The 13046-nt window shown below is 38.6% G+C and overlaps 1 protein-coding gene across 5 annotated transcripts in view; it reads right to left on the bottom strand.

Annotated features, from left to right (window-relative positions):
- Positions 1-13046, bottom strand: part of PHF14 (PHD finger protein 14) — a 364911-nt gene that overhangs the window by 132466 nt on the left and 219399 nt on the right. Inside the window, exon 17 of one of the 5 annotated variants that reach the window (XM_019508488.1) lies at positions 79-709. The exons of the other annotated variants lie outside the window; for them this stretch is intronic. Within the exon in view, the coding sequence (XP_019364033.1) occupies positions 697-709 (13 nt within the window). The 3' untranslated portion in view covers positions 79-696. Of the gene's footprint in view, positions 1-78; positions 710-13046 lie in introns of those variants that run through there. 5 annotated transcript variants of the gene reach the window in all.

Here is a 13046-nt window from a genome sequence, read left to right as displayed (position 1 = left end):
AAAAAAAAAAAAAAAAAAAAAAAAAAAAAAAAAAAAAAAAAAAAAAAAAAATCACTTGTTCTGTAGCATGTCTATTATTTCAAAATTAAAAATTATCAACTGTGTTACACGTCTCATTGCCACTGTACTCAACATTTAGTGGAAACAATCCTTTAAATAAATGTCTATGTATAAGGCAGTTTTTAAAATAGGAATAGTCTTATTAAACTGCGTAAAAGAAGAGCAGCAGGCTGATAGCAAAGCGTTGCTTTTTTCATTCACCACCACCACAGAGGAACACACAGCATTTAAGTCCCATAGGCTTCTGTCACTCTTCACTGAATCCAAGTACTGTATATCATCATTTGCCAAGGAAGCACAGGGGAAAAAGACATTACTTAATAGGACAATTCTGACAAGACATTTATCCGGTATTTTCCAACAATGCACATATCAAATGTTCCTGATTAGTGCAAAAAACTGCAAGCAAATTAACTGCCTTGTCAGTCCAAGTAACAAACCAATCAATTACATTCTATCCAAACCTGACAAGCAAACTCAACTTTTTGTCATAATAAGCTTATGGAAAAGACAAGATAGCTGTTTTCCTTTACTTTATGTACTCTATTGAGGATTTTATCCACATTTTAAAAAATCACATTTATTAAAGAGGTTTCCAGGATTGCTTCTGAGGATGAGTTGTGGCAGAGTGGTGTCTCATGAAGGGTATCTACACAGTAAAGTGATAAGAAAAGAATATTAACATTTAAAGATCATAGCAGCTCTGCTTTCTGTCTTATGAAACATTTTAACACCATACTAGATGCAGTTAATATGTATGGTCAGATCCAAATAGACAGTTGAAGACTAATGACATGCTCATAAGGGCCTTTTTCTACAGGTCAAAAACAGAAGCTACCCATAGAACCGTAGAGAAAAGACTTTGATCAAAGAAAAGGTTTTGATCAAAAAAGCAATGGCTGCATTCAGACAGATATGACCATACACGTTATAATTTTCCTCATATTTGAAACCATAACCAAGTGTCTATGCTTTTTGGGTGGTTTGTTTTAAACGAGAGAAGATGCTTGCTTTATAGAAAGAGGTTCAGAAATAAGTTTATTTAATTTTTATTGTAGCTCTGCTCTCAAGAGAAAATCAACTCTTTCTACTCAGCTTATTAAATATTATGGTATCTAAACTACTCTTAACATGGTTGCCTCTTTGAGCCAACCATTTAAAAAGATTTCTGGCTCACAGTTCCTCTGTTATTTGCTCATCTGTGTTGTCTTCACAGTTTTATTTGGATTTTCTCCCTCTACTAACAGCTGCATGCTACATATACTAAACTTTACTCTTGATAGTATTTTCTTTATTTTCTTCACTTCCCTATGGACATTGGTAAATTTTAGTGAGCCTCATTTTCCACTCTTTCCAAAAAAAAAAAAAAAAGGAACCTATTGCACTATAAGAGATTAATGAATAAATACAAATACATGGACAGCTTCATGGGATTTTCACCAGATATTTAGTGTTCTCTGAATCTGCTCTCAGAGCAGTCTCATATCAATTTTTATACAGAAATTCCAATATAACAGTTTTAGAGTTTATTTGTATGTTGCAATTCTATTTTAATTAAATTAAAAAATGGAAAGGAGTAAAATGAGGCTGGAAGCTGCTATCGGGCAAGGGTCAAAGAAAAATTAGCCCCTGAAAAAAACCTGACAGGAATGTTTTGCCACAGATTTCACTAGCAGTTTGCTTGAAGCAATATTCACATAATATTGGATTTAAGGGGCCATTTCTTTGATGTGCAGTTGTGGCGGGGGGGGGGGGGTAACATGTAAATCCACTTCACTTCTCCCATCTCATTTGAACTTGATCAACCTGGATGTGGCTGGATCTTTAAATCAAGTGCACTGAACTGAATTTAGTATTTAATATTGAGTTATGACTTAATAAGCTCGCAAATGAAACAGTACTGAATAAATCCTCTAGAACTGCAGGAAGCCTATAAAGAAAGTATATTTTTAATGAGCTGTAGAAGAATCTACATTCATGCAAGAGGAGCGGTAACAGGTAAAAGTTATGAACAGCATATGCATAAAAATAGCAACATGGGATCTATAGTAACATTTCTGTGCCTTGCATACTTTTGACGAAAATTTGTTATTGTTGTTACCTTGGTACTGATATTAAAAAAAGAAATAATTTCATCTTTAAAATAAACTATTAACGAACTACACTCTAATTTCACATGTACAGCTTGGGCTGTGTCAACTATTTATTTCATACAAAACCCCCACTTAATTGATAACTGATTATTCGAAGAAAAAAATGCCTTTCTACTAGGGGTGCGCGAAGCAGGCCTTATTCAATTGGGATTCGGCCTGAATCACGGACAGTGATTTGATTTGTTGATTCGGATCACTGTCCCTGATTCGATTCAGCCAAATCTGAACCTGAAGATTCGATGCAGATTCGAAGAATCAGCAATTCAGACATAGACACAGCTTTAAGAGGGGTTTTTTTTTTTTTTAAACATACCTCGAGGTACCAGCACAGCTCATGATCACTGTGATGCTGGGGGGCATGGAGCATCCCACAGGGGTGCAGGGGGCTCTCCACATGCTCAGCGGTGAACCCAGAAGTGAAGTACTTCCACTTTACTTCCAGGTCTGCCAGGGAGCACACTGGGGGGAATCCCCCATGCCTCCCCGGCTCGGGGATCAACCGCAGGGGGACCCTGGGTCCCCCCTCCAGACCCAGAAGGCACCAGCCACTGAGCCGGAGTGGGACCCACGTACTCCCCGGTGGACCCGGAAGTGGACCAGAAGCACTTCTGGTGCACTTCTGGGTCCGCTGCTGAGCATGCTGGGGAGCCCCCAGTGCTTCTGTGGGATGCTCTATGTGACCTAGCATCGCAGCATTCATGAGCCGCTTGCTGCCTAGAGGTATGTAGAAAAAACGTTTAAAGCCGTGTCTGTCTCAATCTCTGCATCTTTCCAAATCAATTCAGAGGGTTCCAATTTGATTTGGAGAGATTAAAGGGTCCTCTGATTCAATTCAGATTCAGAGATTCAGCCACTGAATCAGGCTGAATCTCAACTGAATCAAATCAGGGACTGAAGCTTCACACAGCTCTACTTTCTCTACATATAGAAGTAACCCAAACATGAAATGAATCATGTCAACAGAAGACAAACATACAAACAAGAACTCATTCTTATCCACAAACTGAAACTGATTACTGACTTTAATGATTTGTGGAACCTCAATATGCCTCTTCTCTGGTTTTGCTATTAAAACACTTGCCTGTAGTTTGATCATATTGAGTGATATGACTTTCCCTTGTGCATTCTTGTCTTTCATTTTGATGTATCCAGGAAATGTTGTCACCAAATACAATTCTGCAGCCAGTTTTTCCTACTTAAATTTTTAAATTTTAAATTTTAAATTCCTACTAGTAGTCTCAAGGAATAGACTTCTAAGCACTTGCAGGAAAAGGTGATTAGGAACAGTCAGCATGGATACAGCAAGGGCAAGTCAAGCCTGACCAAGCTGACTGCTTTCTATGATGCGATGACTGGCTCTGTGGATGCAGGAAGAGCAGTGGATGTGCTATATCTTGATTTTAGCTAGGCTTTTGATATGGCCTCCCACATCATTCTTACAAGCAAGTTAAGGTAGTATGGATTGGATGAATGGCCTGTAAGGTGGACAGAAAAATGTCTGGATTGTCAGGCTGAAAGGGTAGTAATCAACGGCTTAATGTTTAGTTGGCAGCTTATATCAAATGGAGTCAGTCTGGGCTAGGGGCCAGTCTGGCCTGTTTTGTTCAATATCTTCATCAACAACCAGAAAGATGCAATGGAGTGCACCCTCAGTAAGTTTGCAGATGACACCAAGCTGGGGGAGTAGTAGATAGGCTGGAGGGTAGGGCTAGGGTTCAAAGGCAGGCAGATTGGCAGATCGGACCAAAAGAAATCTCATGAGGTCCAATAAGGACAAGTGCAAAATTCTGCAATTAGGTGGAACAACCCCATGCATAAGTACAGGCTGAGGGCCAACTGGCTAAGCAGCAGCTCTGCAGAAAAGGACGGGGGGGATTACAGTGGACAATAAGCTCAATACGAACCAACAGTGTTCCCTTGTTGCCAAAGACTAACAGTATACTGAGCTGCATTAGCAGGAGCATTACCAGCAGATTGAAGGAAATGATTATTCCCGTCTATTCAGCACTGGTGAGGCCACATCTGGAGTAGTGTCCAGTTTTGAAGCCCCAGTACAGACCGGATATGGAAAAACTGGAGCGAGTCCAGTGGAGAGCAATGAAAATGGTTAGAGGGCTGAGGCAAATGATTTGTGAGGAAAGGCTGAGGAAACTGGGCTTATTTATTATGGAGAAGAGAGGACAAAGGGGATTTAATAGCAGCCTTCAACTACCTGAAGAGTGGTTACAAAGAGCCTGGCCTGGCTTGTTGCTGGTGGCAGGTGCACATGTGCCTCTGGGTAGATGGCAGGAAAGGGGCCAGGGCAGCACTGCCACAACAAGCATCAGGTCCCTCACAGCTCCTCCATCTACCCCTGGCACACCAACATTTTATAAAGTCAAGGTTGGGGTGTTTTTGGCACTTGGACCAAAAATCCTACCAACCCTTGAACTAAACTGTTCTCAGTAGTGGCAGATAACAAAACAATGAACAATGGTATCAAGTTGTAGCAACAAAAGTTTAAGTTAAAGTTAGAGATTAGGAAAAACTCTCTCATGAGGAGGGTAGTAAAGCAATGGAACATGTTACGCGAACAGCTTGGGGAATCTCCATCTTTGGAGGCCCAGCTAGACAAAGCCTTGGCTGGGATGATGTAGTTGGGGATGAACTAGATGACCTCCTGAAGTCCCTTCTAACCCGAATTTTTTATGATTCAGAGAAAACGTTAAACTTTGCTAAAGGGAGACCTACTAGATAAAAGCATCTGGAACAGAAACAGGAGGAAGAGCTCTGAAGTTTTTCCTCTCAGAGAACAGAATAGGGTGGAAATAGGCAAGGTGAAAGTTATTTTAACCAGAAAGGTTTCTTATACATTTTTGTTCCTCTAAAGGAAGAACTATATTATTCTGTTTTCTCTCCCAGCGAGGACAAAAATGAAGACAAATCCCCACTTACTATATTTACTCAAATCAAAGATGAGGTTTTTGCTTCCAGCAGAAGGTAAGAAGGGAGGGATAGGCACAAAAGTGGCAGGAGGGCAAGCTGCAGTGGGGAGCAGGAGTGGAGGAAGAAGGGAATTGGGGGCAGGTGCAGGCACGGGGCAAGTGCAGGCAGCAGGGGATGGGCAGAGGCACAGAGGGGCAGGCAGCACAGGACATATGGCAGGGGGGCACATGGTGGAAGGCAGACAGCAGAAGGGGCAGGCATGGGGAGGCGGGGACAAGGAGCAGGGGGGAAGGGGTCTGGTCCCTTACCCTAAAGGGCTGCTTTTCTTGCCATAACAATTGGTTGCAGGGGGGGGGGGGCAAAATGCAAATTTAAATTGAGTCTAAGCATGGAAAATTTTAACGAATTTATAATTTTTCACATACAGAAACTAGTTATTGGGGGGGGTGACAGTCATCTTAAATTCAAAGTTGTTTGGAATTGGATAAGATACTTTTCCTTAATATTCTGGGGAGACAGGAGGAAGCACACAGCGAAAATCATTACCCCCTAGAGCACACACTTCTGGCTATTTCAATCCCCTTTTCCCTCAGTCAGGCAACAATATGTAGTTTTTATGTAAAATCTCCTCTGAAATAATTTTGAAACAGATGATAGAACAACTTATTTCGAGATTTTGGAGGGGATGGATCACAGACCCTTCTGATTTGATCTTTTCATACAACATTTACAGAACAGTGGGTTTAATATTATATAAAGTTTTAAGCTAGTAGGAAAATGAAAGGATCCCTATTCATTTGTAGACACTTTTTAAAATACTATGTTACCTTGTTTTTGGAAGAATAATGTTTTAGAGTGAGAAGGGGAGTGAAGAATTTTATGGGAGATAAACTTTCAACCATAAGCAAAATCTTTGAATAAAGTGTGCAAATTTAAGCAGGTTTGTGTAATAAAGGGTCACACAGGTAAATCTTGCTCCCTTGAAGTACAGCAGCCAGCTCTTGCATACTCTGACGAATTTCAAGATGCATTGGGGCATGGAGGAGAGAATATTTAGATGGGATATCACAGTAGTGGACAGTGGACAAGAATGGAATTGAAACCATTAACCACAGCAAAAGAGCTGGCTATGACAAACTGACATGTTTTTAAAAGGTGGTAAACTACAGGTATCTATGCTAGATGGTAAGTAGCCTAAAATACTAGCCAACATCATCTTTTAAAAGCTCACTTTCTCCTGTCTAAACAATATTTGCCTCTTGATTCTAAGATGTAACAAGTATTTATAATACTTAGTGGAATTCATGGTTGTTGTGAGAACTCAGCACTTCCAAGAATCAAAATCTTTTATATATACACATATACATAAAACCCAATGATATACAATATATTTCTTAGGCAGCATACTGAAATAAGTCTCACTAAGGAACAACTGTTGCAATCAGTTAAAAATGCTGCCTTAACTAGTACAAAACTGTATTTGATAATATAATCTCAATCTAGATGATTTTGTTTATATAAAAATCTTATGTTAACGTGTGTGTGTACACACACACACACACACAGAGTGATCAGACTGGGGGAAAAAACCTTATTTATAGTATCAAATACCAGCATTCATAAAGTACTGAGAAAAGAAAATGCAACTGCTTTAATTCATTATGCTAATTATTAACAAATGGTGACCTTTAAAATGGGTCATTGTATAAACATACTGAGTTAAAAATAAGATCATCTATTGATTTATAGAACTGTGGATTTCAAACACTATACTGTACTATTTTCACTTCAACATAAATGCATGATTCTTAAAAAAACCCCAAAATACACCCACTTACATAGAATGAAATAAAATATAGATATCAGACCAGGGAATTGAATTCTTTCAATATGAAAAGTGTAGTTTTCCTTCATTCTATGATGTCTTTGTGAACAAGAGCTTCTAAAGACTCACGGAAAATATTTCAGTCAATACACTCAATACTTTACATGAAGCCCAGCTTTCTCTTTTAAGAGACTGCATTTACAGACCTTGTCACAACAAGGTCCTTGATGTTATCGAAGCAATTTCAAGATACTTTAATCATTGGCAAAACTGAGTAACCTGACAAAAAAATTTGGGCCAGAAAGATTTCAGTCACTTGAAAGGAAGGTTATTGACTGATGTAATTTCATTTGGATGTGACTGAATCCAATTGATCTGGTTTTTGCTATGCATATCTTCCTTCTGCAGCTGTCTCTGTCTATCTGATTCAATGTGCAATTGCAGGGACTGGCTATCCATTTTCACTGAAAGCAAAACTCCTCCTTCCACCTGCTATTATTTAGAACTAGCATACTATGAGAGGATCAGAGATCTTTAAAATGTAATCCCTCTGTATTCACTATAAGGAAAAGTATGCTCAACTGAATACTACTCTTTAAATCTTGCCAAATTTGGTGGTCTATTTATTACATGGTGATAATTACAATAACAACAAAAAACCCCACAAGAAAATTTCACTGGTACCTTAAAGACACCAGATTAGGCTGTTTATAATATAAACACTATATGATAATATGAAATTAATTCTCAGCCCTCCTTCCACATTATGAAATGCTGAGTCTTGAAAGTGACTCTGCATATATTCAAAGGGAGAAAAGCAATGTTAGCAAATATTTTGTAAACACAGGCAAGATATCCAAATATGAAATAAATGCATTTTTACAAGGTTTATTTATGCAACATCAACTGAAGTTGAAACTCCATAGTTAATGTTATATTTTAGAAATGAATCATACCCTGGCTTATGTGGTGATGCAAGATGGTAGTGAGTTACAAGACACCCCCCTTCAAAATAGTACAGTCCACTTAGTGCCAGTACATATAATGTGCAGTGATTATAAGCCTGGCACAGTTACTCCTTCCTCAGTGTTAAGGGGGTATGGAAGGGTAGCAGTGTGTCTCTAGATCAGGATGGATTGTATATTATAGTTATTTGTAATGGCCAAATTTTCTACAAAATTTGACACATTAATTCTTGAGAAGGTAAATTAATTTTCAGAGTAGTATTTTTAAAGTTTACTATCTCTGAGTGAGAAAACCTTTACTACAACATTTCAGACAAGACATTGTTGTCAATTTTTAGTTAAACAAATACTTCTCTTTGGTGCAACCTAAATGAACTATGCCAAGAAATGCCAATAGAATGGATCAGGTCTATTTGGCTGATTTTTCTGATGAAATAGGAATGAAGTAACTGTCTCTAGTAGGAATATGTAAGATCCTCTGATTTAAGAACTTGGGCTTAAATTCCTCATTAGTAACCAGAGGGCAGATCCAAAAGTCCATTCTCCTGATAGACAGTTCAGTTACAAAAGCGGCTTCTCCCTCTGATAAAACTCTAAGGGACTGCCAATATGAAGGACCTGCAGCTGCTCATTAACTCAGCTGCTACATTAACTGGATGGGGATGGCCAGATATGCAAGACATAAAAGGATACTATTTGTAAAACTATTATAACTGCAAGGTCTGTATGATCACACAGTGAAAAAATATATGTGGTGAAAACACTCCCATGATAACCCTTCTTACTTCAGGGTTAATGCTAATGAGATTAGTCAGAGGTCATCTTCAGTAGCTGCTCTTCAGCTTTGCAATGTTCTCCCCCTGAAGACCCGCTGGAGCCTGAGCCTGGACACCGTAAGATCACCTTGTTTGGGCAAGCATTTAGTAAGCGAGGATAAGGTGGGATATCATTTGTTTCATATCTTATTTTAATACTCCATCTGCTTTTATAATATATTTTTCCTTGTATTATAAGCAAAATATGACCAAGGTCATAATAATGATGCCAATGACTATCAACCACATGGATGGCAAGTTGTCCCTCTCTCCAACCAAAAATGGCTGAACCTATTTTGTATAAATGCAGCTGCATGAAAATTAGATGAAAACAAGGAATTAAACCTACAAACTAGCCTCACCACTTGATTCTACAGCATAAAGTCTTACATTGCTTCTTGCTACTACCCAGCATAATCTGTGTTTTATTAGGTTTTAAAATCAGCCAGTTTCTCTCCCCCTCAACCATGTGCTAAACTTGTCTAAATACTGGGATTGTTGAGTGACCAAAAAGTCACTAAGTTGTGAACAAAGTTGTGTGATATCTGCAGACTCCTGGAAACTGAGCCTCCAGCATCAATATCTTACCTTAGAAGCGTCATGCAAATCTGAAATAACATTTACTATGACAGCCCTAAGCAGGTGGCAACTTGTCGTCTCCAAGAGTGCAAAAAGTAGGTTGCAGTAGAGTGCAACACAAACCCTAACTAGCCAGTTCTAATTGCTTCTCTGAAAGTGCTGTCCATGTGAAACACTGTATAGCCTGATTGGGAATTGGTTATCTGGAAAAATATAACAATTCCATATGCTGGCAAAACCTAGGAATTGAAAAGAAAGACAAGTTTCTTATGTTGTTTGGATGTGGTTACTATAGGATGCACCACTGGGCATATCCTGTGTAGCAGATGAGTGGAAAGCACCTCTTCCAATGATGTCTTATTCTATTTCCTCCCATATTCCTTAATTTATCCCTTATGCTAAAATATGAATCAACCAACTTTTAACAAATAAAGATATTAAAAATGGCTGTAACCAGAGATCTTAAAAAATGTCAACAACCTCCTAGTAAGCAAAACATCTCTCAAATTTTTTAATACTGTGGGAGAATGCTAGAGAAAAAAAAAAATTGTCTGATACCAGATGGCCAGGGTATGGTTTCCTTATGTGAGAATAATAACTTTATTTAAAATGTACTTTTTTTCTACTATGCATGTTACAGAAAAAAGTCTATACTAAAGTGTGCATCAGGCTGCTTTTTACTTAAAGGATTTCTGATGATGTTTTAAACAATTAATAAAATATTTTGTCTGCCTGTCCGATATATTAAATTGTGACAAGAAACCCATTATAAAGATAAGTCAGAAACACTGCATACACAAACAAGCATACATGTATTCATATAAACTGTCAAAGTAATACAACATGTCTATACAATACAATAAAATAGTATTAATAGGACAGAAATCAGTAATGATACAATTTATAAACTCATCCCTTGAATAGTTTCTTTAAAATGTCAGATTGTATGTCTGTAATTTATAAAATATTAATCAGCCACACAGTATTTCCTAAGTACATCATTCCACTGCACTGAAGTAAGGCACCTGTATATACCTTATTGCTTTACATTTCTATAAGATGATAAGATGCATCTGTTTATGTTTAAGAGTTAGGGTGCTTATGGTTCAAATCCACCTGATCTAAAATTACAAAATTGAGAATTAGAATGGTATTTGGCATTCACATTGTGATAATAAATTGGCTACAATCTCCTCTTTTAATCAATAGCAACTGTCTTTTAAATTACTGTGATAACAGGAAAGATTTATCACTAGAACAGGAACAGAAGTATAATTAAGCCAAAAGTAACCATGTGATAAAGTCAGGAAGATAAAATGGACCCAGGAATTGAATTGAAGCAGTGGAATTCAAGCAACTCTAGACAACCTCCCAGGATCCTGCTTCTACCACATACCACCTTTTTGTTCAATATTGTCTCAGTTTTGTAAAAATGTTGCAACTAGGGAAGCATGTGGAAAGGGTCCTCAGAAGAACTTAATACTCTAAGATATGTGTCTTTTTAACCTCATGCACATTAGTGGATACAGAAAATATAATAAGAGATTTCAAAGAGGAATGAAATAGGACTACTGTTTAAAACATTCTGACCTGTTATGGTTTTTCTGAGTTATCTGCAACAGACAAATTATTCTATTATTTTTCTGTAGTCAAAAAATGAGTGAAAACTAAGAGCAGGCATTTTCTCAGGGGTGCCTTGAATAAAAGATGGTTTAAAATCACTGCCTTAAATAAACAAAGTTGGGATTTTTTTGTTTCTTTTTTCTGTTGAAGACACAGAAGGAAATGAATTAAGACTTTACACAGGTCACAATTTGCAATTAAAGATATATCTTTACTGTAGAGATACAAAGTTTGAAAAAGTGGGATACGGTTTTTGTTTGCTGCTTTGTTATTCTTTTTAAAAATGTGCCTTCATCCTAACTTTAAATCTAAGTCACAAAAAGCAGCAAAGGGGAAGGGGACCCAACCCACCTTGTGCAGTAACAGCTTTTCAAGGACTCAAGCAAGGTAGCATACAATTTCATTTAGTCATCTAATAGGTGAAATAGCATTCAGCCCTTTAAACAGATTGTTCAATAGTGGAAGTTTTACAAAAATGCTACATTGTTTTGTAAATTTCTTGAAAATTGCAAAATTTAGAACTTCTGTGACATCTATTTATCAATCAAAATAAAGTCTGTATCTAAATATTAATGGGAAAGTAACAATTTAAAACTGGAATTCTTGCTCCAGGATACTTCTAGGTTGTATTTCCCAAAGAGATTTTAATTTTGCGAATTGCTCTGATTTTGAGTCAGTCTAGAATTTAAAACATGAATGTTAAGTATAGAGGTTCAAAAAGCCTGAGGTGGAATCTGTTCAATCTTCATGTTTTTCTAAGCTGCATAGCTTGAACCGATTACAAAGTGAAGTGATGTTCAGTGTTTGGGTGGCCAAGACAGACAGAAGCTTGCACTAGCCCAGGTCAGAAGCATAGGGGTGCTCTCACACACCACCCCTCAATGGCCAGCTCCCTAAGGCTGCTGGACCCAGCCTAGTGGCAACCCAGGCCTGACTGGCTGCTCGGCAAATGTCGTCCCCCTTTCCTCCCCCCTGCTGTCAGCCACAGGGAAGGGACAGCCAACTGAGAATCTCTCCCAGAATCTGATCCCAGCATGGTAAGCCAGGCTGTGGAGAGTGAAAAGCTCTCGGTGGTGGTTTCCCCACACTGCACTGGGCAGAACCTGGCCAGGGAAGGGACAGGCCAGTGTGGATCCCCCATCACAGGCTGGGGCTGGGGAGGGAGTGGGGCTAAGCAAATGCCAACCCCATTCACCTGGCTGATGCAAGAATGAATAGCCACCACTGGTCTGGACCTGTTCCCTTGGTCCCTCATCCCACTGGGTTGACAGGTGTTGGCTGGGAGCTGAGGCTTTAGTACCTTAGCTCTGTGATCAGTGGGGAAGGGGTCAGCCCTGCTCCACTGGAGCAGACAGCATAGCTCAGAGCTGCAAAGCATTCTGGGATGCTGAGGGACTGTGAGTTAACTTGAATCAGGAAGGGATCTGGGACAGAAGTTCCATAAAACGGTTTGACCTAAATCAGTTAAGTCTGACACTACATCCAACCAGGTTTATCTTAAACCGGTTTTGGCCATTTTGGAAGTGGTTTACATGCCCTGAACTTCTGTTCTGTTACAGGTTTAAAGCAGTTTCAGATCACTTGAAGTGTTTTATATGTAATTTCTGTCCCTAGCCGTTACTTATGTATTTCACCCAAACTGAACATGGCCATTACATCAGACACCAGAGGACATTACCATGGTTAGCATGTAATGTAATGTCACTGCATTATTTACTTCACAACCCTCTAAAGTTAACGCTCAGAATTTAGCTTCTGACTACATAAGCGTATCTATGTAGCACAATGGGGCCCTGAGTACTGCTTTTTGTTACTGAAATAGCAATAAATATGACATTATTCTTCATCATGGCAACGATAAAGGAGACAAATACCAAGGCCTGTCTCATGGCTACCTTTTTTTTTTTTTTTTAAATATACATATACTCAGACACTGGCTTCACCAGCCAACCTAAAGCTAATGCCTGATAGGCCTACAGAATTCCAATGGCTAGTTAAGGCTTGGAGCCCTGCAGAGACTACTGTTTGGGAACCCCTGAACCATGCGATGAAACAAAAGCATATTTGTATCTCTATACCTGCTGCTTAAAAAAAAAAAAAA

This window comes from Gavialis gangeticus, unplaced genomic scaffold (assembly GCF_001723915.1).
Source record: "Gavialis gangeticus isolate Ggan-Ray unplaced genomic scaffold, GavGan_comp1, whole genome shotgun sequence".
Taxonomy (NCBI): domain Eukaryota; kingdom Metazoa; phylum Chordata; order Crocodylia; family Gavialidae; genus Gavialis; species Gavialis gangeticus.
This window is presented reverse-complemented; position numbering and strand designations above follow the sequence as displayed.